Source organism: Mixophyes fleayi, chromosome 12 (genome assembly GCF_038048845.1).
Source record: "Mixophyes fleayi isolate aMixFle1 chromosome 12, aMixFle1.hap1, whole genome shotgun sequence".
NCBI classification, from domain to species: domain Eukaryota; kingdom Metazoa; phylum Chordata; class Amphibia; order Anura; family Limnodynastidae; genus Mixophyes; species Mixophyes fleayi.
In genome coordinates this window covers 38,090,898-38,116,248 of record NC_134413.1, presented here as the reverse complement: position 1 = coordinate 38,116,248, position 25,351 = coordinate 38,090,898, and the positions used below count along the sequence as shown (strand labels likewise).

Here is a 25,351-nt window from a genome sequence, read left to right as displayed (position 1 = left end):
GGAATGGGTCTAGAAGTACCAGAGTTATCCATTCCGGGTGCCGGAATGGGTCTAGAAGTACCAGAGTTATCCATTCCGGGTGCCGGAATGGGTCTAGAAGTACCAGAGTTATCCATTTCGGGTGCCGGAATGGGTCTGCAAGTACGTTGCTCATCTATTCTGGGTGCTGAAATGGGTCTGCAAATACATTATCCATCCATTCCGGGTGCTGGAATGGGTCTAGAAGTACCATAGTTTTCCATTCCGGTTGCCGGAATGGGTCTGCAAGTACGCTGCCCATCTATTCTGGGTGCTGGAATGGGTCTGCGAGTACCTTACCCATCCATTCCGGGTGCCGGAATCGGTCTAGAAGTACCATAGCTATTCATTCTGGGTGCCAGAATTTGTCTGCAATTACGTTAGCCATCCATTCCGGGTGCTAGAATGGGTCTGCAAGTGCCATAGATATCCATACCGGATGCCAGAATGGGTATGAGAGAACCTTACCCATCCATTCCGGGGGCCAGAATGGGTCTGCAAGTACGTTATCCATCCATTCCGGGTGCAGGAATGGGTCTAGAAGTACCATAGTTATCCATTCCAGGTGCTGGAATGGGTCTGCAAGTACCATAGCTATCCATTCCGGGTGCCGGATGGATCTAGAAGTACCATAGTTTTCCATTCCGGTTGCCGGAATGGGTCTGCAAGTACCATAGATATCCATTCTGGGTGCCAGAATGGGAATGCGAGAACCTTACCCATCATTTCCGGGTGCCGGAATGGGTCTGCAAGTACGTTATCCATCCATTCCGGGTGCCGGAATGGGTCTAGAAGTACCATAGTTTTCCATTCCAGGTGCCAGAATGGGTCTAGAAGTACCATAGTTATCCATTCCGGGTGCTGGAATGGGTCTGCAAGTACCATAGTTATCCATTCCAGGTGCTGGAATGGGTCTGCAAGTAGGTTACCCATCAATTCCAGGTGCCGGAATCAGTCTGCAAGTACCATTCTGGGTCCCCGAATTGTTGTGAAAGGTGGGGACCAGACACATTAACGGTTAAGCTAGCCGGGGACCCTACCTTCATGGTGTAGTAGGTATTGTTTCTGCTCCTTAAGTGTCCATTTACTGTATAATCTATGTGTGTACAATACTGTGTAAAGAAACTGCTTATCTCCTCCATCTACCTAAACATCGAGGGATGTTGCCCTTTTTCCAGTAGCCCATATACCAGTGTCCCTAAAGGGCCTGATCATGAATCTTACCTCAGAAAACAAAAGCCCAGTCTAGCGTGATTAATCCCCAGCGGTACCAGAGTCCAAATCATAGTGAGAATGAGAGCCTGGTAGAACTTTTTATCCTCCAAGCAGCATTGGTATTTAATTTACATAGGAAACATATAAATACTAAATAGTACATATATTTACATTAACTACACAACGTGTATGAAAAGTCTTTATTGCAAAAATAATTTCCATAGTTTGTATGCAATGGAATGAAACAAAAATAATATTATACATAAATACTCAGTGCAATTTTTAAATGTTTAGGCAGCAGTTCTATTATTTTTTAACACATAACAAACCACTTGCATGCAGGGACAATAAACATAGGGCCAGATTTAGGAGATGCTTTAGGGTTAGCTGAAAATGTTACATGCTTGCAAAATAGGGAACCGAACAAACCATATGTATCTGGAACTAGACTCCTCTTTTATTGATCAACTTTTTAATGAAATGTTTTCTATTGTTGCGATAGGAAATCTTCGATATCATAGGGTCTTGATAAATAGACCCCTAAATCTGCCACTTAAAACTGAAAATAAAAATGGACTCAAAACATACATTCAAAAAATGTCCGTTCCCGTAAGTTTTTCCACCTGTATTTTGAGTTGCACACATGTTAAGGGAGGTGCAAGAGTTTTATATCTAGTGTATAGATGTGTCTGAAGCAAAGATGCGTCCACAGCGAAAATGTGTCAATCATCAACACGTAAATATGCACCACGTTCGGGAAGGTGCGAATGTTCCGTCTTCAAGATGTGTCCAAAACAAAACAGATCTCAGCTGCGTGCTCACCTTATTGTTCTGAACTTGCACATGAGCAAAAGGGTCAGCAAGTGCAAAATACATTCAACTCTAAATACAGATTCATTATTTGCACAAGCTCAGTGGAGCAATTTCTGATCTCAAGCCATGATTAGGCTGCACGAATACATTTACCTGCAACTTTAAATCAATTCACCCCCAGCAGAAGCAGCAGCAGTGGGACGAACGCTCAAGAATACCCATTCCGGGTATGGATAAGGTACTCGCAGACCCATTCCTGGCAATTAGAATGGATAGCTATGGTACTGGCAGACCCATGAATGGCTAAGTAGGTCAGAGCCCCATTCCAGTGACTGAAATGAATGACTAAAGTTCTCAGAGCCCTATATGGCACCCGGCATGGATAGCTAGGGTACTTGCAGAACCATTCCAGCACCCGGAATGGATGGGTAAGGTACTCACAGTCTCATTCCAGCACCCGGAATGAATGGTTATGTAGCTCAGAGCCCCATTCCAGTGATAGTAATGGAAGGTTCTTAGAGCACTGTTCCATCACTTGGAAAGGATCCCTGAAGAACTCGGAAATACATTCCATTGTATTTTATTATTTGTATCTCTACTTTTTTTTATATTTAATGCTTTGAATTATTATTTTAACTCTTACTTTTATTTCATTCCAACCAGAATGATATAACATCTTCCTTTTCTATGCACATTTACAAAAATATTTATATTATATATTTGTTTGCTATGTGTGGCTGTTTTTATATTTGTGGATTACATGAATTTATATTTCCTTGTATGATATTATTTTGATATTGTAATCATATTAATCAATAGATGCCTCAATAAGACGGTGTTATGTTATTGAATATTCGAACAGAATGATGCGAAACATGGCGATGCAAGAGCTTGTAAAAGCATGTCTCCCACATCACCCTGGAGCAACTGTTGAATGGGCAAAAAGCAAGATCCAGAACCTTAGGAATGTGTATAAAAAAAAGAATTAAATAAAGTTGAAGCAGCCAAAAAATCAGGAGCTGCAGCTGAAGACGTGTATGTGCCAAGGCTATGGTACTTTGATCTGTTACACTTTGTGAGGGATCAAGAAACACCACGTACGTCCACTAGCAGCATGCCCACAGACAGCAGTTCATCCACGCAGGTAGAGCAAGCAAGCAAGTGGGCAGCACAGTGGCCTAGTGGTTAGCACTTGTGCTTCGCAGCACTGGGGTCATGAGTTCGATTCCCGACCATGGCCTTATCTGTGTGGAGTTTGTATGGTCTCCCTGTGTTTGCGTGGGTTTTCTCCGGGTGCTCCGGTTTCCTCCCACACTCCAAAAACATACTGGTGGGTTAATTGGCTGCTATCAAAAATTGACCCTAGTCTCTACCTGTATGTCTGTATGTATATGTCTATGTGTGTGAGTGTGTGTCTATATTAGGGAATTTAGACTGTAAGCTTCAATGGGGCAGGGACTGATGTGAATGAGTTCTCTGTACAGCACTGCGGAATTAGTGGCGCTATATAAATAGATGATGATGAGATATACCTGCAAGCGGCACAGTAAGTACAGTACATTATGATGTTGCCATGTAACAGATTTATTCATGTTCAAAGAATCAACACAATAACAATACATAACATGTATATATAAACAGTTGTCATAAGCAATCATTCTGCCATGGCACAACACCATCACCGTAAGGTTACGAAATACGTAAGGCACGCTTCCAGATTTAATTTTGCCAATGTACTACTATTTTTAGAGTGTCCACACTCTAATGGTGTCAAGCCCACTACCTCCATGTCCTGGGCATTACTTTCCACATTGACCTGAGTGGTACGTCCACTGTTGCTTTTACGCCGTAGAAAGTTATGCAGAACACAACAGGCCATCACTACTTTGTTGACTTTGTCCAAATGCAGGTTTATTGCAGAATGAAAAACTCGGAACCTGTTATTTAGAATCCCAAAGGCATTTTCAACTACACGCCGAGCACGTGGCCGTCTGTAATTAAATATACGCCTTTCAATGCTCAGATTTCTTTGTGGGTACGGTTTTAAAACATTGTTGTGCAATGCAAAGGCGTCATCTGCCACAAACACAAAGTTTAGTCCATATTTTGTGCTACTCCGCAATGGAAGGTTTAGGGCATTGTTTTGTAGTTTGTTATGGAAGGCAGTATGCTCCAATGCACCTCCATCTGAGACTCTTCCATTTTTTCCTATGTCCACAAATAGGAATTCATAGTTCGCATCCACGATGGCCATTAAAATAATGCTAAAAAAATCCTTTGTAATTATAGTAGAAAGATCCACTGTGTGATGGTGGCATGATTCTGACATGTTTGCCATCAATAGCACCACCGCAATTTGGGAAACTCCATAGTCTCTCAAAGTCTTCCACTATCACTTTCCAGTCTTCCTCTGTCGATGGAAACTGAAACATAAAGATGTGTAAATAGTTTACATTTGAACATGCCATTGCATCCCCTCATTCGTTTGCTCTTTTTCAGCCTGCACTACTGTCTGATGGGCTCTTGCTGGATGTTGAAGGCCAGGAAGCTACAACAATTATTAGCACTGTACCTGAAAGCCAGGTAACTGCTGACAGCCAGGACGTGACCCAAGCTGGTACACTAGCAAAAACAATCAGAAGCGAAAGAGACGCAGAATAAAGGAAATACAAGAAACTGATGCACTAACAGAAAAGATGATTGATTGCGCTAACACCTTGATAACAAAAACAAAGGAACAGGACACATTTGATTTCCTGGGAGCAACAATAGCTAGCAAAATGAGAAGTAGTAGCAAGCGCATACAAGCTGAAATGGAGCAGCTGCTGTGCGACCTCATGTGCAGGGCTACCGCTGAAGATTTGTGGCCGGACACAGTTATTTCCCCATCTAACCGCAGACACAAACAATCATACACATTTCACACAGCACAGTTGCAGCATGGTACCATGGGCGGACAAAGCGTAAAGTCTCAACCGTGTATGACATCCACACCAACAGTATCAGGAAGGATGCCACATTACGCTGGGGACACATTTGGAATGGACACAAGCAAAATTTTGCACTACCAACAATTATAAACTGTTGCTCTGGTCCAAATAATTAATGCATTGCACGTTACAAGTTAAATGTATTTTTAATATGTATGTTAATAAACCGCTATTTTTACAATCAATACTATTGCTTTTTTTTACCAATCTTCATATACTGCTCACTGAGAACTTCAATGATAGCATCACAGGTGTCAGGTATTATCATGGCAAGAGCTTGAGGTGAAATAGCCGTGCTGTATTTAAGATCTGCAAGTGTTCTCCCTGTTGCCAAAAATCTTAGTGTTGCCACCAGTCTTTGCTCTGGCGGTATGGGTCTCCTTAATTGGGTGTTCTCCCTCTGGATGAGAGGGGTTACTAGTTGGAGCAGTTCCTGAGAAGTGGAATCATTCATACAAAGAAAATTCTTAAAGTCATCTGGGTTGTTGTCCCGTATCTCCTGTAGCAGGGGCATATGAGAGAACGTGTCTCTCCTCTTGAACCACTCTTTGCTCCAACAAGATCTACTCTTCCTCCTTCTTTCTCTTTGGTTCCGTACGAGCAGTCTTCTTGCCACAGCAAGCAGGAAAAGTGCAGTTGCTTGTTCTTGTACTACTGTAGCCATTGTAGGTTTACAAATAGGAATGAATGAAGAGATAGTGTAGCCTTCTGTTTTTATGCTGTTTTGGGAGTTAACTATAGCGAAAGCTCTGCCCCTTTATGCTGTCTTTGGTATCTTGTTACATGCCCCGCAAATGTTGCTTCAGTGTGTACGAAATTGCAATCATTGCTCACGACAACATGGCTGTAAAAAGTCACTAAAGGGACGTCCGCTCTTCCCTTTATCGTCCTAACAAGGCTAGTGTGTATGCAGTCCATGGACCGAGCGATCGGACCATCGATCGCATGTAAAATCGCTCGGCATAAAAAGTTGGTGGAAATTTCTGTAGTGTGTACCCAGCTTTAGGTTGCCGAACAGGTGGTCTCACCTAGTCTGTGTGTGTGTATGTTAGGAAATTTAGACTGTAAGCTACAATGGGGCAGGGAGTGATGTGAATGAGTTCTCTGTACAGCGCTGCAGAATTAGTGGCGCTATATAAATAAATGGTGATGATGATGATGATGATAATCTGGCACTGCTCATGCAATTTGAAAATGATAAAAAAAAAAAAGGGATGCCATCAAGGAAAAAAAACATTGGTTTCTCCAGTAAAATGGTGGTGGCAAAAAACACTTACTACACTCTTGATTAGTTAAAAGAAACCAAGGGGATTGAGTACAATACATTATTTGTTTCATATCAAGCTATGCTCCATTAAAAGACATACACTATGCAAAATACTTCAGAGTACAGTTATAGATAAAACCCGGAGTCCTGTTAAATTGTTCCCATAGGATTAAACTTAATATCTAGTAATAGTATTGGCCCTAATCGGACATGATTACTCCAATTGCTCACTGCTTTATCAGTCTTTCGAGATTAAACTCACACTTTCTACCTGCGTTATCTTTTTTCACCACTGGAGGTCACCAGAGGTTCACCTATTAAAGAAACACTTTTTTTTTCATATAAAGCATCAACATTTTATATATCACTGTACTATCATCATCATGCATTTATATAGCGCCACTAATTCAGCAGCGCTGTACAGAGAACTCATTCACATCAGTCCCTGCTCCATTGGAGCCTCCAATCTAAATCCCCTAATTTACACACACAGACCAAGAGAGACTAAGGGCAATTTAATAGCAGCCAATTAACCTACCAGTATGTTTTTGGAATGTGGGAGGAAACTCACGCAAACACGGGTAGAACATACAAACTCCACACAGATAAGGCCATGGTCAGGAATCAAACTCATGACCCTAGTGCTGTGAGACAGAAGTACTAACCACTAAACCACCGTGCTGCCAAATGAATCAATGAAAGTAAAAGTTGAACAGACAGTACGTCCAAGTTCAAAATTGAAAACAGCACAGAGGGCCTTTCTTCTAAAAGCGTACACTCTAAAATATATGTGGTGCACATTTCCTCTGTTCTTTTGGGTTGTCCCTTTTAATGCTTTCTTCTAGACTACATTTGAGCTCACTATGAGTCCTTTAAATACATATTATTCTTTTGGTTTTCCACTCTCACACACATTGCCTCAAACAGGCTTCCTCATAGTGATAGAGCGCCAGCATCGTTAGGGTGGGTACACAGGGGTATTTTAAATTCTTAAATAATTTAAATACAGCTAGATACGCTTTAATGCGCATAGAACAATAATGGAAGAGAATACACCTGTACATACAAACACTTTGACAAGCATTCGCAGCATACATCCACGTTAATGCTTTAAAATTGGTATGCTGTACAGCAGGACGGGTTTTGGAACAAAAGTTGAATGCTCTGTTCAAAGCAAGGACAATGTACAAGGTTTTGTTTTCACCATTAGTATGTTGTTTTCCAATGCCCATATGTAGAGCATATGTATTGGAATATATAGATTCATACAAAGCTGTATGCTAGTAATCCATGCAACAGACACTATTTACACATCAAACAAGTTGATGTTTTGGGGCAATGCAACAACACTTTTGAATTTCTGAGAAAGGGACACTACACTACTACACTACTATAAAACGTGGACTTATTTGATGTTTGAAGCGTTCCATGCAGAGCCGGATTAGGAGAATGGAGGCCCCTGGGCTAAGGGGGCCCCCCTCCCCGTGATCGGAGCTGCCCGAGCCCACCCCCCCCCTCGGCACTTACCTCCCTCTCCGGCGCGCTGTACTCTCTTTACTGAGATCTCGTGAGAGTGAGACTCACGAGATCTCCTCAGTAAGGAGACTACAGTGCGCCGGAGAAGGACTGCAGGGAAAGTGCCCCCACCCCCGACCGATCAATGCTGCTGCTGAGCACTTTCAAGGGCCCCCTGGATACCATTGGCCCCTGGGCTGTAGCCCAGTTAGCCCTATGGTTAATCCGGCCCTGGATGCATGTATTATATTACTGGCATGTGGAATGCTGCAGTTCTATATTGGATTCTACTTACAAAGCACAAACCTGGTAACCCAGCACCCATCACTATACATCAGATATCGTATTATTAGCTACTTAATCATCTACAAATAAATTCTAATGGAAAGAAAGGGACACAAATCAGTTTTCATTCCAAGAATGCTCTCCCAGCAATTCACATACATTTTCCACAGCCTCCTGCGAGGCATCTTTTATATAATAAGATAAATTATGGGCAGTATGGTGGTGGTTCGATTCGGTCCAGGGCTCTACTTGCATGGTGTTTTTATTTTCACCCCTTGTTTGCAAGGGTTTCCTCCAGGTTCTCACTTCCTTCCACAACAGTGAAAAACATCATGGTAAAGTAATTGGCTGCTGACAAATTGGACCCTAGGGTGTGTGTGCGGTAAGGAATTTAGACTGCAAGTGCCAATGTGGCAGGGACTGAAACAAATGGCTACGACAAGATAAAAATTATAACTGCTATTGGGAGAACCGTGATGGAGCTTCACATCCAAGACCTTCAACCACAGTTCATAATTACTATAGAGATGCAGTGCTCCTGTGATAATGTAAAACCATACTCCTAACTGAATCTGGTGTGGCGCCAGGGCCGGATTAACCATAGGGCTAACTGGGCTACAGCCCAGGGGCCTATGGCATCCAGATCGGATCACGGGGGGATGGGCCTCACGGGGGAATGGAGGCCCCCTTAGTCCCGGGGCCTCTATTTCCTTAATCCGACCCTGTGTGGCGCACAAACAAGGGATATCGTAAAGGAAATCAGAGAACTACAACATAAGATACTAAATGGATGACACCAATTACAAGAAGTGAGACACATTCATCTCCAGCCTGAACCGGCAGCTTTTCAATGTAAAGATTGTCAGACTTACCAAGACCTATGCGGCTTTTCCATCCTGTGTAACTCACTCTGGAGGCTCTCCCTCTGGCCTAAGTGCTGACGTGTTGGAGATGGAAGAAGTCCACAGATTTCTGCGGTCCAGCAAGCTTATTGGCCTTTCATGGGATGTTATCTGCAAATGTCATTATTGCCCCGCTAAAAACGTATCATAAAAGCTGACAGGAAAGCGGTGTGACATCAATGAACAGCAGTCCTTTGGCAGACAGTGACATCAGACTCCTAAAATCTTGTAGGGCTCCTGCACACAGGAGGTTTTTGAGACACTACAAGAACATTAACCTGTGTTTATAACATCAAACCATTCCTGAGTGCGCTATGCTGACATTTTTAGTACATTATCTACCACCTGAAGTCAGGACAATGTGTATTAAAAGTGACCAATAGATATATGAATATATTTTAGGATTATATCACTATTTTGGGAACCATCAATGACTCACCTCCTGGTGAACGAAGTGCAATGCAATGTATCACAGGGGATTATATAACTTTCCATGACTGTGTATCAGTCAATCAGGCCATTTCAGTAAGGATTGGCCATAAATCAGTGAGTAGGCTTAAAATGATCATTGATTGCACTCATCTGTGTGACAACATTCAGCTGTCCATCAGAACTTGCATTAGTCAGAAAACAACTACAATATTAGTATGTACTATGTAGTGTTCTATAGGGGCCAGTGTTTAGTGAAAACACCCAGTGCTGAACAAGACTCGTCCTAGCAAGGTAATTAACCAATCTAACAGTTCACATATCCTTGTGAAAAAATAATTCATCTAATGAATGAACTAAACCAGTAAAAACAGTGGGCACTTATAGGCATGTCCATTGTGCAGCATTTTGACTAATTAACTGTGATCATACAATAATGGAACACCAAGTTTTATAAGCTATTCAACCAAAGTGTGGTACTTTGGCTAAATGTTGCTTGCAAATATATCTGTTGGCAAACCAATAAGGCCTTTTAAAGAGAATGTTGGATGTTACAGTGAACACAATTCGAAAAAGCTGTGTATTTGTTATGGCAACCAGTGCGGCATAATCTTGTAGAACTATAGCAGTAGAGGTCTTCACTTATAGCAGCAGCCTTTCTCGTAGAGACTGGTTATGCTCACAGGTACTCGGATGCCCGCAGGACTTACACTCAGTGTAATACAAGTTTATGTTCACACGGCAGTGCACAGCTACAGGAGGTAATACTCGGGGTAGGGACCGGCCAGAGATCTGCCGAGTGGACAGAGCACAAGTGGAGACCTTAGATGCTAGCTGGATCAAGGCCACAGGCAAAGGTTCGGAGTCCGGGTACAGACAGAAGATCTGGGTCACAGGCGGGAGGTCAGAGTCACAGGCAAAGATTCAGAGTTCAGGAACAGGCAGAGGTCATACACGGGTACAGACCGTTATGGCCGGCAGTGAGGCTCAGTCCTCAATGCCTTAAATAGTACTAAGAGCCAATCAGGGTAGTGCTCTGAAAGCATCCCCAGGACATGCCTAATTAATTAATGGCCCTTCCGGCCAATGCAGAAGCAGTGCCCAGCTGCCTAACAATCAGCCAGTTGGCTGTAATAAGGACTGCCTCCAATCAGCCCTAGACGACTGAACTAAATAGCACAGCTGGCCGGGCACGGCCGCAGGGAGATGCAAGTGTCCCGGTTGTTGCCTAGGCAACCAGGATGCGGAGACCGGAAGGGACGTCCCAGTCGCCATAGCGGCTCCTGACAGTATTTTGTCTGGACATGGCAACCAAGAGATCACAGTGTTTAAATAACAACCTGAGTGCTCATATAATGTGAATACATCACATTAAGTTATCCTGCTATTATATGTAGAACTTGCATAAGATGATTGTCTCTGGGAGACTTCAGGAACATCCATCTATATGATTAGTGTACAGTTAAGGATTTGAACTAATAATTGTTTGTTCATGTGATGTTGAATACAATTAAGCAAACTTCATTCGGAGCCAATTGCTATAAATTACAAGTAGATGGAACAAAGTTGGAGACAGTCCGAGGTGTTAAACAACGGTGCCCATACACAGTGGTTTACCACCCTATATTGCAGCATATGGCCTAAGTGACTGATAATCCTATAACCAATGGGCCTGTATGTGGCCAGCTTACGGGAGAGAGCTGACATGAGGTGGTATAGAGTTTGGATCCATCACCATAAAGATACATTCCCCTGTTTAATAACACCAGCTTATAACAGACCAAAACTTGTGTTACAGTGAGTTTTATATTAAGAGGCTGACATGTAAAGGAATTTATATATTTTAATGCATAATGTGCATAGAAAATACCTGGTAGCAAGTAAACCAAAGAAGCTCAGGGCTTTCAGAAGTGGATGATGACAATGGTATCAAAAGACCCAGAATATTACATTTGGCAGACAGAATAGATAGCAAGTAAAGCCACCTTTTAACAATAATACATTTAAAATGTTTATTTCTTAGTTAAATAATATAACTGAAATAACAAATGTGACCAGATCTATAGATTAGGCTGTCTACTTTTCTTTCCAGGATGGTGCTTCTCTATCTGAGCACAGATAAATCTTGGTGACTGGCTGGCAAATTTTACAGATAACAAATGCTCAGAAGGCTGCAAACTAGTGCATCTGTGTACAGGGAACAGTACCAGTAACCTCCCAGCAATGCGTTTTGTTTTGTCCTGTATCAGATCTGCTTAGGACAATATTCCAAAGATGTTATTTCAGCAGTCTGCAATGAGGGTACATCAGGGGGAGACTGAACAGTGTAGTTTGGTTCATTGTCTGTTCAAAATATCCTAAAGAAAATCAAGAGCTAGTTGACAGACATCTGGTATATGAGTATAGATCAGGTGTTCAAGGAATTTTTTTCAAGATTAGTAGGTGTTTTCTGTAGGATAGGATAAGTCCCAATTTAAAAAAACAAAAAAAGTTGACCACTATCTGTGTGCATGCTCACCCGCTAACAGCACTAACAGGCTCCAATCTGTCTCTCTACCATGATCTATCCAATATCACCACTGTGTGCGGACAAACATGAACCTGCCTCTGATCTCTTTGGTAGTAGGGAAAGGAAGCATTTTGATAAATTGCATGTTAGGAAATCATGACCTGATTGATGGAAAAGCTACTTGGCAAAAATAAATGGGTGAAGAGGAAATAAACTGTAACAAACTTTATATATGGGGAAAATTAGGTAAAAACTCTGTTAAAGATGGAAATTCTTAGAACCGCTTTCTGGCAATGCATAGAATGAATTCCTCTTTTTAGCTTTCTACGCAGTTTCCTCAAGTTTAATTTGTCCTGTTATGGAGTTAAGGACCTCTGGCGATATCCCGTTAGTTTTGGTGGGTATGCATGTGCTTTTACCATTATGCTTAGTTTAGTCACCATACCACCAAGATCTATAAACGGGACAAGAGGAGAATCTACCAAATTCTAACTCTCAGCGCCTACGTTGTCCTCTCTAGCATTCTCCAATGTGTAATGCAGATTTCTGCCTGGCACTGGAAATAGATGAGGTGGACTGGGACAGACCATTGTGTGTTGAAAGTAGAGACAGTAGATCAGGGTTTCCCAAACCCAGTCCTCAGGGCTCCCCATCAGTGCAGGTTTTCCATATCTCCTTGCTGGAGCACAGGTGTATTCATTACTGACTGACAGATTGTAACAGATCCACAGGTGGTCCTAATTATGTCACATGTGATCCAGAAAACCTGCACTGTTGGGGAGCCCTGAGGACTGGGTTTGGGAAACCCTGCAGTAGAGAGTAATGCACCTCTACAAACTCACTGAGGTCTGTCAACATAGATCCTTTATTTACTATAACTCAGACTACTAAACCATTCACAAATGATTTACATGATTAGAAATACATTTAATATTCATGTGTACAGTATTGTTGGCTACTATTTCTCTTATCTCTCATGGAATAATGTTCTAAAATATTTATATCTACAATGTTGTGGCAGTGGACTGAACACATTAACAAAACAGATAATATTATTCATATGAGTGCACTTACAGGAGGTCTTGCATCTGCAAAAAATGTGTCGCTTGTGCTGGACTTACTAGCTGCATTAATGTTATATACAAATTTCACAACCTGACATATCCATTATCCACTGCTGCCCTCGTGTGGCCAAATGAAATCATGCCAAACACAGCAATATTACAAAAAAGTCTTATCCTACAAGTGCATTTGGTGTATTTTTATGATGCCAACCATAATTTTATTTTTCCTGGTATAACATTATATGAATGACCTATGAACTTTGGTTCCCATTTTAAATTTTTAAATTTGTAAAAGACAAGGAACAATTCATTTTTTTACTTTGGTATAATGGAGGGATAAATGTCCAATCCGAAAGCCACCCTTGTATAGTAAACTTAAGTGAAATATTTGTAGTCTTAGTTGACAGCAGATTTCTTTAATCACAATTCTTTACTACTTGTATTCTCAAATACAAGATACTCTATTGGTTAATTAATACTTTTACATAAACTGGATTGGATAACAGACATTATTTCTGAGTCACAAATTACCTTTATATTATTTTACTATCTCACTGGATTAAATACCGATATATAAGCCTATAGATGGTTAACCTTAAACTATAAAACAATGTTACATTTTTTTTTTAACCAAACATTTTTTAAAACGAAATCTTTTCCTGCAGACAATATTAAAGACATGAAGGAGTGATTGAGAATAAGACTCTGCAATCATTATAAGACATTGAGCAGTTAGTTGTATATACACAATTTCATAATTATAGATGTGCTTTATTTTTGTTCTTTCTCCAACACAATTTTTTTTTTTAAAACATGGGTAAGACATTGCTGTAAAAATCTCTCCAGAGTAAATAATGACTGCAACCTCTATGGACCTTTACTCTTACTACCCCCTTGTGTGATTGTTATTCTCAGCTATTGCTTAAACCTACTAAGTGTATTAGGTCATTGGTGCAATACAGTGTAAACTGCTTGGTAAAAGAGCTAAACAGAAGAATGACTACAGTGATAATTGGAACACAATGAAAAGTTTATTTAAAAAAAAAAAAATCCAGAATATAATCTTATATAAAAAGAAAATAATGTATCGCAGAACCTTAAACCTGCTTGGTATACGATATTATAAATTGATCCGGGAATGTTCCTGGAGCATGCTGGGCATTGGTGCAATATGGCAGTGTAGGGTTTAGGTCCTACTCTGCTTTAGATTATTGTCTGTATATGGTTTAAGCCAGGGGTGTCCAACCTTTTAGCTTCCCTGGGCCACATTGGAAGGCGACAAGTTGTTTTGGGCCGCACATAAAATACACTAGCACTAATGATAGCTGATCATGCAAAAAAAACATAGAAAACATTGCTAATGCTCCTTGTTGTTGCTCTGTGCTTCAATGACATGCTAATGGCTGCTGTCAAACATCAAGTGATATTGTTACAACATTTTATGAAGGGCTTCAATACAGCAGTCATTAAGACAGGAAGATAAGGTCTGTGATGCTCCAGGACTAGGTGAGTTTATGCACTGGTCAGCGTCCCTTGAAATAATAAAAAAAAAAAACCCTTAACTTACCTTTTAATCGGCTTGTTCTCTGATTCTCTTCTTTTGTTTTTTCCGTTTCACTGCTGCTGATAGTTTGCGCGGGTGACTCCTATGTGCTGCGCTCCGCAATGGATGTCGGACGTGATAACGTCACGCCCGACATTCACTGCGAGCGCCGCACGGAGGAGGAGACCAGGGAGGGACCGCGTGACCACAAGGTAAGTATTTTCTTATCTTTTTCTTTTTTGCAGGATTATTTTTTTTTCATTAACAGCGCTGCCCCCTTGCCACAACCAAAACTCCTGCTGGGCCACATTTACAGGCATGCTGGGCCGCAGGCCGTGGGTTGGACAACCCTGGTTTAAGCAGTTCTTAGCACCCTGTGATTTAGACTAAGAAGAGTGAATTGGAATAGTCTGCTGGCCCCAGAAGCCCTGTTATATCTTATGCGTACTACTGATATTGTAAGAAATGCTACTCCTCAGTTCTTGTGTAATTAACATTTCTTGCTCCTCTTACCCAACTTTAATCCCCGCCAAGTAGGCAAATACACACTAAAAATATTTATAGCCTTGTATTGGACACTTCCTTAAATCCAGCCTGTACATACAGATCTCTGCTCCTGTTATTTGAAAATTATTCTTGTTTCATATATACTATAAAATAAGTGTGGTCCACCAGTAAGTAGCCAAATATGATCCTAAATATACCTAACACTTGACTCCAGCTCAACAAGCAAGTGATATAATGTGACTTGCTCAAGTTATATTGTATATAAATTAAGGTATACATAAAAAGTCTTTGCAATTTCATTACAAGTGCGGTTTGTGATGTAACAATACATAGGATCATCTGCACTCACCAAAAGCACTATTAATGCTATTCAAGCTGTACTGTATTAAAGCTATATACTGTATTAAAAACAGAGAATGTTAGTTCCACATATTGCAATACATGTTAAGTTGACTAACTCAAGCCAGTGTCTTCCCCTTCTGGCCAGTCCTACACTGAACATAAATATAAACATACATTGCTATGCTATAAATATCAACATGATCATTGCTATGCTTTTATTTTAGTTTTTAAGTCCTACCTGTTTGTGATCTACAGCCTGAAATCAATATAAATTGAGATGTTTGACATTTTTTGTACTTTTCAGGGACAAACGCAGGATTTTTAAGGGGGGGATTTCCGCCCCCCCCCCCCCCCCCAAAAAAAATAGAGAGGGCATTTCGGCGAGTCTGAATCGTGCAGCAGACGAGGCGCTGTCAAAGAAGTACAATACAGCACTGCCGCGGACACTTCTTTGACAGCGCCGTTGCTGCTGTACAGAACCGTTCGTTGAGGCAAGGGGGGAGGGGGGGGGGAATCTGGAGAACCAGAAACCCCCCCTGCGTGCGCCCCTGCTTTTAATGTGCACTGAGGCACCATTTCAACTAATACGATCCTATTATCATAACCATGGCATCACTTTACGCACTGTGCTGGAGGACTAAGGAGAAGCTTACACATACCAATTGTTTCATTTCAGTCTATGCAGAGAAATTCAAAGTAGTCAGCAATAACAGAACGGGCCAATAGCTTTTGATTGTCTGACCAGCAATAACGTTCGCTGCCAGAATATAGCGTTTGAGAGAAGACAAGATTAATATCGGCCAATATGGCTGGTAGCAGCTTCATTGGGTTTTATGGAATTGGAGAGGTGGGGCATGAATGAGGGAGCCGTATGTGCCCCACACATCGGGTAGACAGCTGCTTGTCTGTAAGGGAAATTAGATTGAAAGGTCTACTGGATATGTGCTTGAATAATAAATAAACGTGCTTGAATAAAGTTCTGATAGTACAGCGTAAACAATATTTTAAAATATCAATAAAAGAAAAAATATGCACATTTCAGTCTACAAAAAAGTTCAGTAAGTCAACTTTGAGATAAGGAAAAGTGTTTGTTTTTTTTTTTTTAATACAAAAAAATAAAATTATCCAAATGATGGCTTGAAAACATGAGTGACGAGAAAAAAATAATTCATAACGCTGTTCGATGCTCTTGGGACCTGTATCTTGAACACCTGCCCTATGCAGGAAGACAGTTTTGTGACTATGAACTTGATTCTAGAGTCCTCATTAGTCCCTTGAATGTCCTCCACAGGATCAAGAGCTGAGCCAGACAGACAGGTGCAGGAGTTCAGAAGTGGGCAGGTCTATTACAGGCACCAAGACCAGACAGGGAGCATTCTCTCCCCACACTTTTTGCAAGATCTCTGGCAACTCTGGAAAACAGAAAGAACCAATTGGATGGAAAAAAAAAAAAAAAAAAGTTTAAAATACATGTAAAACATTCGATATGGATACAATCTTTACAACCGTAATCAAACTTCATCTACATTTCAAACTTCTCCTCTGGGAGATCCTGGAAGAGAAGTCATGTGACAGGGAGCAGCAGCGGGCATGGTGACACCATAGTTCCGCCCCCTGCTAGGAAATGCCAAAATTCCCACCATTTCAAAGCAGGGGGCGGGACGTAATGACGCAAAATTGCGGCATTAAGCACCACCTCCATCGTGTCCAGGGAGTTGCTTATTCTTTCGGGAGTCTGGGAGGCCTCCCTGAAATTCGGGAGCCTCACGGAAATTCCGGGAAAGTGGGCAACTATGACATAAGAATTTACACCAATCACTTCAGAACCAGCAGAACAACTTCATACTACTGTCTTTCACTCCCACATTTTGCAAGACACAGCAGAAGGCCACATATGAATATAAGAGAAATAGTAACCTTTAATAATCCAATATTTCATAATAAGACCAATGTCCTGGTCTGAGACAAACATCTTCACTAAACAGTTATTTACTTGTTGCAATTTATACACTATATCTTTCGTTTTTCCAATTGCATGGTGGCTTACAATGCCTTGCTGAATTCTATAACAGAAAAAAGGCCCAAGCCATAACAGAAAGAGAGGCCACAGAGGGAAATGACAGATTAGGTTTAGTCAGTAGACGCTCATCAGCCTCGCTGACTCCTTTCTGTGTAACTTCTAGCGAGATGGGGAAGCAGGAGAGACTCGCTGTGTAATGATAATCTCCTTAGAATGAGGATTTTTTTTTGTTGTGCTTTATTAATTCAATGCCTGATGGGGGATATTAGCAGCTCTTGAAATTGGAAAGGCCGGGAGCGTTGCAATTTGCTGAATCCCAAAATGTTCCAAATGAGCAGATAAACAGCAGCAATAATTGGGCTTTATTAAATCAAAGAGTCGTTCATTACAAGTATCCCAGCTGTACCAGAGCGGGGGACAAGGAGGGAGAGAAGAGCTGAATGCGTGCACTTGTAATGTAAAATGCATGTGTGAATTACAATCCTACACCTACCAGGATGTAGATGCTCTTTTCTCCATCAATCTAGGCTCACCCCCACTGCACACACTCCTGGGGGGCACAAGGCATTACCGGTGTGGTCAATTTGCCTACTAAGGTAAGGATGTGTAATTTCCTACATGAAAGTTCCTTTTGGCCACCTTTACCTATGGTGTGATCAGAGAACGGTGCACCACTAAAATCTCAATAGGGATTCCCCTGATGATTTCTCTTTCACTGCACACTTGGCAGTCCTACTAATTCACACATTCATGCAGAGGGATTGATCCCCATTCATGGTAACTACAGATAGAAGAAAAATAAAGTAGACACTTTTACTTCCGATACTCCTATCACTCTGGTTACAACTTCCCAAACCCAACAAAAAGTCAGAGGCACGTAACAATAAAATAAAACTACTGAAAACATAAAACAATTTATATGCTAAACTACCAACCTGAGCAAAGCTTCCAAGAGCTACAAAGTAGATACAGCCTGCCACCAGCAATTATCTGCAGAGCATACTTTATAAACAAGCAGCATAAACTGACCCCTGACAGACAGGAATCAAACTTATGGATATGTCCACCATATGTGTATTGATTGTTTAATGCTGTTTGAATCCTATATATGTGGAATGATTTTCCTTGCAGCTGTAAGGGGGTTAACATTTAACATTTATCTTCTTGGCATAAATCTGCATTTCATCAGAACAGGTAAGGGAGGCACCCATTAACAGGCACATACTAATTAGTATTCTTCCTCAAGATGTTATGAGCTGCCGCTGAAAGCTCTGCAAATTATCTCACCCCTCATGGTTTCCTCCTGTCTGCACTCAAATCTCACAATACTGGCACCAAAAGGGTGACACCAGCATAATGTACACACCCTGATCAGCCAGTCGGACACCAGACAGTTGTGTTACCATTACAATTTGAAAGAGTCAGAGCCCTCCGAATTATACCAACACAACACAGACAATACATGTTAATCACATCTTAATTGCACTGAAAAGAAGCATCATGGCACCAACCATAAAGCTGTCTATACACGCAACGATCCGGATTTGGCCTTGCTATGCCAAAGTTTCCCTACAGGCCAGGGACCATTAAGATGGCAAGCAGTGCAGATGAAAAACCCAGTCAGCCAATAACCTGCCTCTTTTCATCCAGTCACCTGGCGTAACCACCAATCAGATTTGTTCAATACAGTCACCAAAAGTGGTGGTTCAAATTGGACACCAATCTGGTTGCTCAGACTGTATGGACAGCTTAACAGATATCAACTCTTCATCTATTTATTTACATAGCGCTACTAATTCGCAGTGGAGCAATAACTACTACACCATAATCATTTATCATATATAAATCTTCATCTGAAATATTGCAGTAACTGGCTGTATGTTCCAACATCACTTTATTATGATCCCGCTCTTCACCCAATCAAAATGAATCAGTGTTCTTACACATGACATGAATGAGAACTTGAGAGTTGAAAGTTGGGCAACCTAATAAATAAAGGGAATGGAAGGGTTACATTTTAAAAGGGAGGCCAGTAGTTGTGTCTATTTCCGATAAAAAGGCACCTTAGAGGTGACCTAACTAATATGTTTTAGTATAATCAAGGCAAACCCAAATCACCAACAGAGGAAAGACTTTCACCGTGAATGATTCTTTACTGTAAGTGTGCTTAAGCTGTCTTATCACATGAGGTGGTGATACCAAAGTCACTACAGAATTTAAAAGTGGAGGCTTTTTAAACAATAAATTGTATAAGTAGCTATAAGTAGAAGAGAACATTGTGTTGGTGTTTGATCCAGAGGATTTATCCGATTGACATTTTTGATTTCAGAAAGGTTTTCCCAACCCCATGACACTAAATTTGCTGGGAGGTTTGTTCTGCCTTCCTCTGGTTCAAAGCAATTACAGTTTATAGGAGATTGAACTCATGACATGTATCTTTCCCACCTTAAAAAAAAACTAAAATAATTTTTTTTTTTTTTTTAAAGTTAGCATTAATTATTGATTTCAACACAAGACTCCAATTTAAGAATAGTGTAAAGATCCATAACGTCAAATGTATTAATTCCAATTTGAATGCAGAAGTCTAACTTTAGACGTTTGGGAGTATGGCGGTTAGGTATTTCAAAGCTGACAGTATTAAATTACCTTGATCTAACTGAAAGTTAGCAAATGTCGCCGATATGCTTACATCAATTAGCACGAAGAATACACATTTTTCATTGCTCATCATACATCTATTAAAATAGTTGTTGGCCAAGAAGCACAACGACCCTGCTATGAACTAATGTACAGGATATTACCAGTAAGTATTAAAAGGAGTGAAATCACAGCTAAATTTGGGGGACAACCTAGAAATGCTGCTTCCTTCTCCTTGGCCATGGGGAAAAGAGGGGTGTCTGAACTAGTTGTGTAAGCAGCTGTTTATACACAGAGTGATCGGAATGGTGAATTTGGTCATTTATATAAAAATCACCCAAAGTTTCTTAACATATGGGCCCAAAACAATAGGCAATTCCAATATCTGATCAGAGTGAGATGTCAAATGGATAAGGCTCTCATAATTTAGAAATGAAAAACCAAATCATAAAATCTACCCAAGACTTCCTTTTAAGTTGGCAATAAAGTAAAAACAGTTAAAGGAAACCAATCCCCACTTCTATTATTTATTTCGGTATACAGGGACTCAAAATTATGTGGGGAAAAAAAGCTTTGCGAGTTAATGATTTTAGGTAGAATAAAAAGCAGACTGTCCTTGAAAAACTGGAACAGATTGGGAGGTCCAGAAATGGAAAAATCCTGGTCAGCCAATGGCCAATTGTCCAGTCTGTGCAGTCATTGGGAGCCATAGGATCCAGTTGCTCGGTATGAGCACCAAGGCATCAAACAGATCCAATTTGGCCAACCATTTTGGCAGAATAATCAAACCGGTCAGACCAGATGACCAATATGCCCCTGTATAGACAGCTTTATTAAGACCATGGAACTTGTATTGCTTATTTAATAATGTGTAACGTGGTATTTAAAATTTTGGTTGTTAACCGATTGTCTATACCATGTGAAATGACTCAGCTGGTGCTGCCCTGGGCATTGTGTGTGAATGCTGCCTAATAATTGTGCACCACAATGCCCTTATGTACTACTCTCCCGGGCCAGTAGCTGGTGAAACCCACATAGGAAAAGAAGAACATTGAAAGGAAAAAAGTAAATATAATGTACAGATAACCATTTCTATACTGCCCCGTATGCATAGTTTGCCTATATGGGTAATAGAAACGTGACTCACCTGCCTGGAGACCCTGTATCTGTACACTGTCACTCCTGTAGAAAGCCCTGCAGCACAACGGTGTAAATACTGGGAGTTCAGCAGAGGCTTTCTGTAGCACAGCACTTACAAGTTTGCTAGCATTGCACCAGTCCATACAAGGCCTCTGAGGTGTGGTTACAGAAAGAGAAAGCACAAGGCAGGCACATGTCTCACAGCTAGAAATGGAGCCATGGATCACTGCCTGGAATCCAGAACTCTGCTCCAGCACAGATATATTTCTCTGACCAGCGGGGTCACTCTCGGCAGCCATGACATGCCACTCCACTGCAGCCCCACGTGGAAGCCTAGGGACTACAGCTACTGTAAGGAGCGGGAGGGCATCCTGTTAAAGAAAATAAAATAAAAGAACATGTAATTTGCAGCTAGACATAGTGCATAATATGATAGAAGAAAAGATTAGATATAAAAGGAAAAACCAAGAACCAGTTTCCTGTAGTAACTGTATAAATGTCTAGGTAGTTACTTTCACAAGGTGTTGTTGGGGACTATTAAATATGTGTACCATTATAATCATCAACTGGCTAAAGTACAGAATAAGGATACTGGAGAATCGTGGGAGCTGGGATGTAGTGCAGTTTGCAGACCTGTACGCTAACAGCGTCAGTCACGTAGATGTATGTCCCCTGCAGTCAGGTGATTTAATAACTAGAGTGACAGGAGAATGACAGGTCTGCAGGTTGGCCATCAATTCCCAGGATTACAACTGCTTCTCATTCAGCAGAGCTCAATTTCTGTAACCGAATCTCAAAGAAAGCAGGATAATTACAGGAAGCTCAATAGTGGAGACACGGGGCTGTGTCATGAGAACCGCACCTTCTAGGCATATGAAAGGCCAAACATCACACACGAGACAAACAGGACATCTCATCAAATACAGAACTCTGCTCCTGTATTAACTCCTTAAATGAGATGCTACTTTCTGTACTTTTCATCGGGGCTTAAAGCAGCAAACTTGTTCTTTGCCTAATTGTACCTGGTACAGGGGGAAGTAATGGCTAGACATAGTGCTAAGCTATTCCTTTGTAGAAAATATGACCAAACTAAGAAAGTTGAGTCTGCCATCTCTTTGCCTGTTCCCATATTTTAAGTCTCCACACTACAATGACATATACCCAATTATATCACACCCACCACTGAGCCACACCCCAAACCATTCTATTATGAGAGGGTCACAGCTCTGTAGATAAGGGGATGACGTGACAGACAAAAACACTGGTATGGAAAAGGTGAGTTCTGCAAGAGAAACTAGGCAAACCGTATAACAAACATATATCCAAATGTTTCCATTACATACAAAGGTAAAAAATAAGGTTACAATGCTTTCAGAAATTACAAGAACATTCAGACACAAGAAGTTGGCTTAAAGGAAATATACACTCATTTCTTTCAATTAACATCCTGCAATTAATAAAATGCAAACATTTATATTCCGTTTATGTGAGTACAGAGCCATTTGCTTTCATTATGTTATGGACTATCAGCATCAAAGTGTATTTAAAAGCCTTTAAACATGCCTGTGTGTACAAGTTCTTCAAACAAGCTATAAAATGATTAGCTTCTATGCTATTCTAAGAGATAAAGTGCTGCAGAAAACTACAACATTATTGCAACAATGTAAAAAAGCATCAGTAGTCACGGCTTCCTAATGTAATGACTAAAGCTGGGTACACACTGATGCAAATATCGTGCAGATCACACAATTCACGATGGTTTGGTTAGACATTCCGAGAGTGTGTACACTCCCATGATCATGTTCTATTGTACCAAAACACATCACATTTGTTAATTTGGTTTGATAAACTTGCTAAAAATCACGATCAATGGACTTTCAGCCTTTGCGAAATAGTTACAGAAATCGCACTCTAGGCAAGTGAAACAACAAGAAGACTTAACACCTTTGTAGAATCCAAGCCAAGTACTGGCACAAGAGAATGTCACATTCATCTCTTAATATTTTGATTAGATGAATAGAATAGGAAACAAAAAAACAAACAAACCGGTATGGTGTGCCTTTGTGAAAACCCTGTTCAGAAACTAGCATTTTTATTAGTCTCTCTCAAACCTGTCCTCAAGTCAAACAGTGCATGGTTGTAAGATCTCTTGTAAAGGCACATATGTGTAAGGATCTGAACAACAAGTCATTCTAGAGGTACAGCACAACAGGCTCAGTGGGAGAACTCAAGGTTCTCCCACTGAAATCCAGAACTGTTGGACTGGAAGCAAAAAGGTCCTTCCTACAGAGATCCGCGATTCCCATATCATAATTTCCAGCTGTAGAAGACTGGGCTGAATCAATTTATTTATTCACTGCAGTTTACTGCAATTAGAAAAGGAGTAGGAAAGTACAGGAGCAGAATATATGCTGGCATTTATGTACTTGGGGAAAAAAACCTGTGTATTTTATCAGTGCAAATTGAATCTGCCGGCGACATGCAAAGGAGCAAGAACCAATGCCATGTTCTGTGCAGATAATTTTGTGCTACCATCGTTGGAAAGTATACGTCATCCATCCACAGTGAAAACTGCTTCCTATCAGTAGCTTCCAGGTAACACAATTACAACTTATTTTTTTTTTCTCTTAAAATACTGCTCTCTGGGCCATTCCATTAAATTTTAATGAAGTCATAACAGTAAGGTTTGGTTAGTAAGTGGTTTATATACAGATATTAAAGTGCTTTGCTGCATAAAGTGCACCTATATGATGCAAACTGCAATGCATGAATCACAGTAACCAGTGTCTGATAACCACAACAACATAGAACATGCAAAAATAAAGTTGCTCTGTACATCCAAAAAAATCTCTGCAGATTCCTGCTAAGTGAATCCTCTCCAAAGACATGGACACAATGAATTTTACAGTCAAATTAATTCTTGTATTTTTGCATTTAGCTACAAAACCAGGTGCATTACTTGTAGCCAACTCACATACAGGAACTGCTCAGTTCCTTCCATCAGACACAACATGCTGCTTTCCCTAGACCCTAGTCTTATTAACATTATTATTGTCAACATTTATTTATATAGCGCCGGCATATTCCATAGTGCTTTCCAATTGATTACTGTAGTGCTGACTGTGCTACCCCATGCATGTAACTGTACATACACATATACGTACATATGGTTAGATGTCTTATGGCTTAGTTGATATCTAGTAAACAAAGTTACCAAATACGAAACAAGAGTTAAAAACCGTAAAAGTAGATAAATATTAAAAGCGATGGGAAAATATTACAAAAAGAAAACAGAGAAGATCTCGTGTTCACCTTATGTTCACGTTCCCATGCTTCCACAGCAGTAGGTATGTAGGATCTGTGTGTCACGTAGCAATGAGCAGCCATCACATGACTCCGTGTAGTGCCTGGGCTAACGGCCTCCAAGACTCTCTCAACGTGGCGCAAGGAGATGCGGCTCTCAGCTAGGATTCCTCCGGAGACCAGCTGCATGGTGCAGGGTTTTAGTGCAATCTGTCCTGCACAAAATACTGAGCCGCCAACCTTTACATGTAAAACATAAAACAAACAAAAGCATTATCAACTGATACTTGTAAATAGTCACAGCTATATTTACTATTGTATAAAAACTCACCTGCTTTTAATATTTAAAGATCCAGTGCCAAATTAAGCAAATCTGTAGCTCCCCATCTGTGTTGAAATACACCACTTTGCATGCTGGGAAAAATATTTCAACAACGGTTGGAGAGCCGTATATTGCTAAAGCCAGTACTGGACCACAGTAATCTGCACTGTAACATGCCATTTCCATAACTCGTGCTTCAGAACAGGTAAGAAGAGCCATTTAACATGATCCATGGTGACACACAGGTCCCTGGTAGCAAACTCAGAAGAAAAGAGAGCTCACCATTATAGTGTACCCATTGCCTAGAAAGAGTGGAATCAGCCATCTTGTGGGCGGTACCAATTTTAATACCTCAGTCATGTTGCTAGTGCCTTGTGAATAGCTAGACTGCATTCTATTGTTTTGACCCATCAAATTCCTACCTTCACTGTGAGGGTTACACATTAACCTGAAACCTAGGACACCACACAAGGAGTTTATTGTTCTAGCAAATTGCAAACACTACATATTGGAGGCAACTCATACATACA

General features: G+C 40.8%; 1 protein-coding gene across 4 annotated transcripts in view; it reads right to left on the bottom strand.

Moving 5' to 3' along the window:
- Positions 1–16,486: 16,486 nt before the first annotated feature.
- Positions 16,487–25,351, bottom strand: part of DPH6 (diphthamine biosynthesis 6) — a 42,859-nt gene continuing 33,994 nt past the window's right edge. For 3 of the 4 annotated variants that reach the window (XM_075193093.1, XM_075193095.1, XM_075193094.1), the window contains exons 13-15: positions 24,509–24,739; positions 21,204–21,567; positions 16,487–16,811 (exon numbers count right to left, since the gene is read on the bottom strand). In XM_075193093.1, the coding sequence (XP_075049194.1) occupies positions 16,693–16,811; positions 21,204–21,567; positions 24,509–24,739 (714 nt within the window). In that variant the 3' untranslated portion in view covers positions 16,487–16,692. Of the gene's footprint in view, positions 16,812–21,203; positions 21,568–24,508; positions 24,740–25,351 lie in introns of those variants that run through there. The other variant, XM_075193096.1, reaches the window with a different exon arrangement.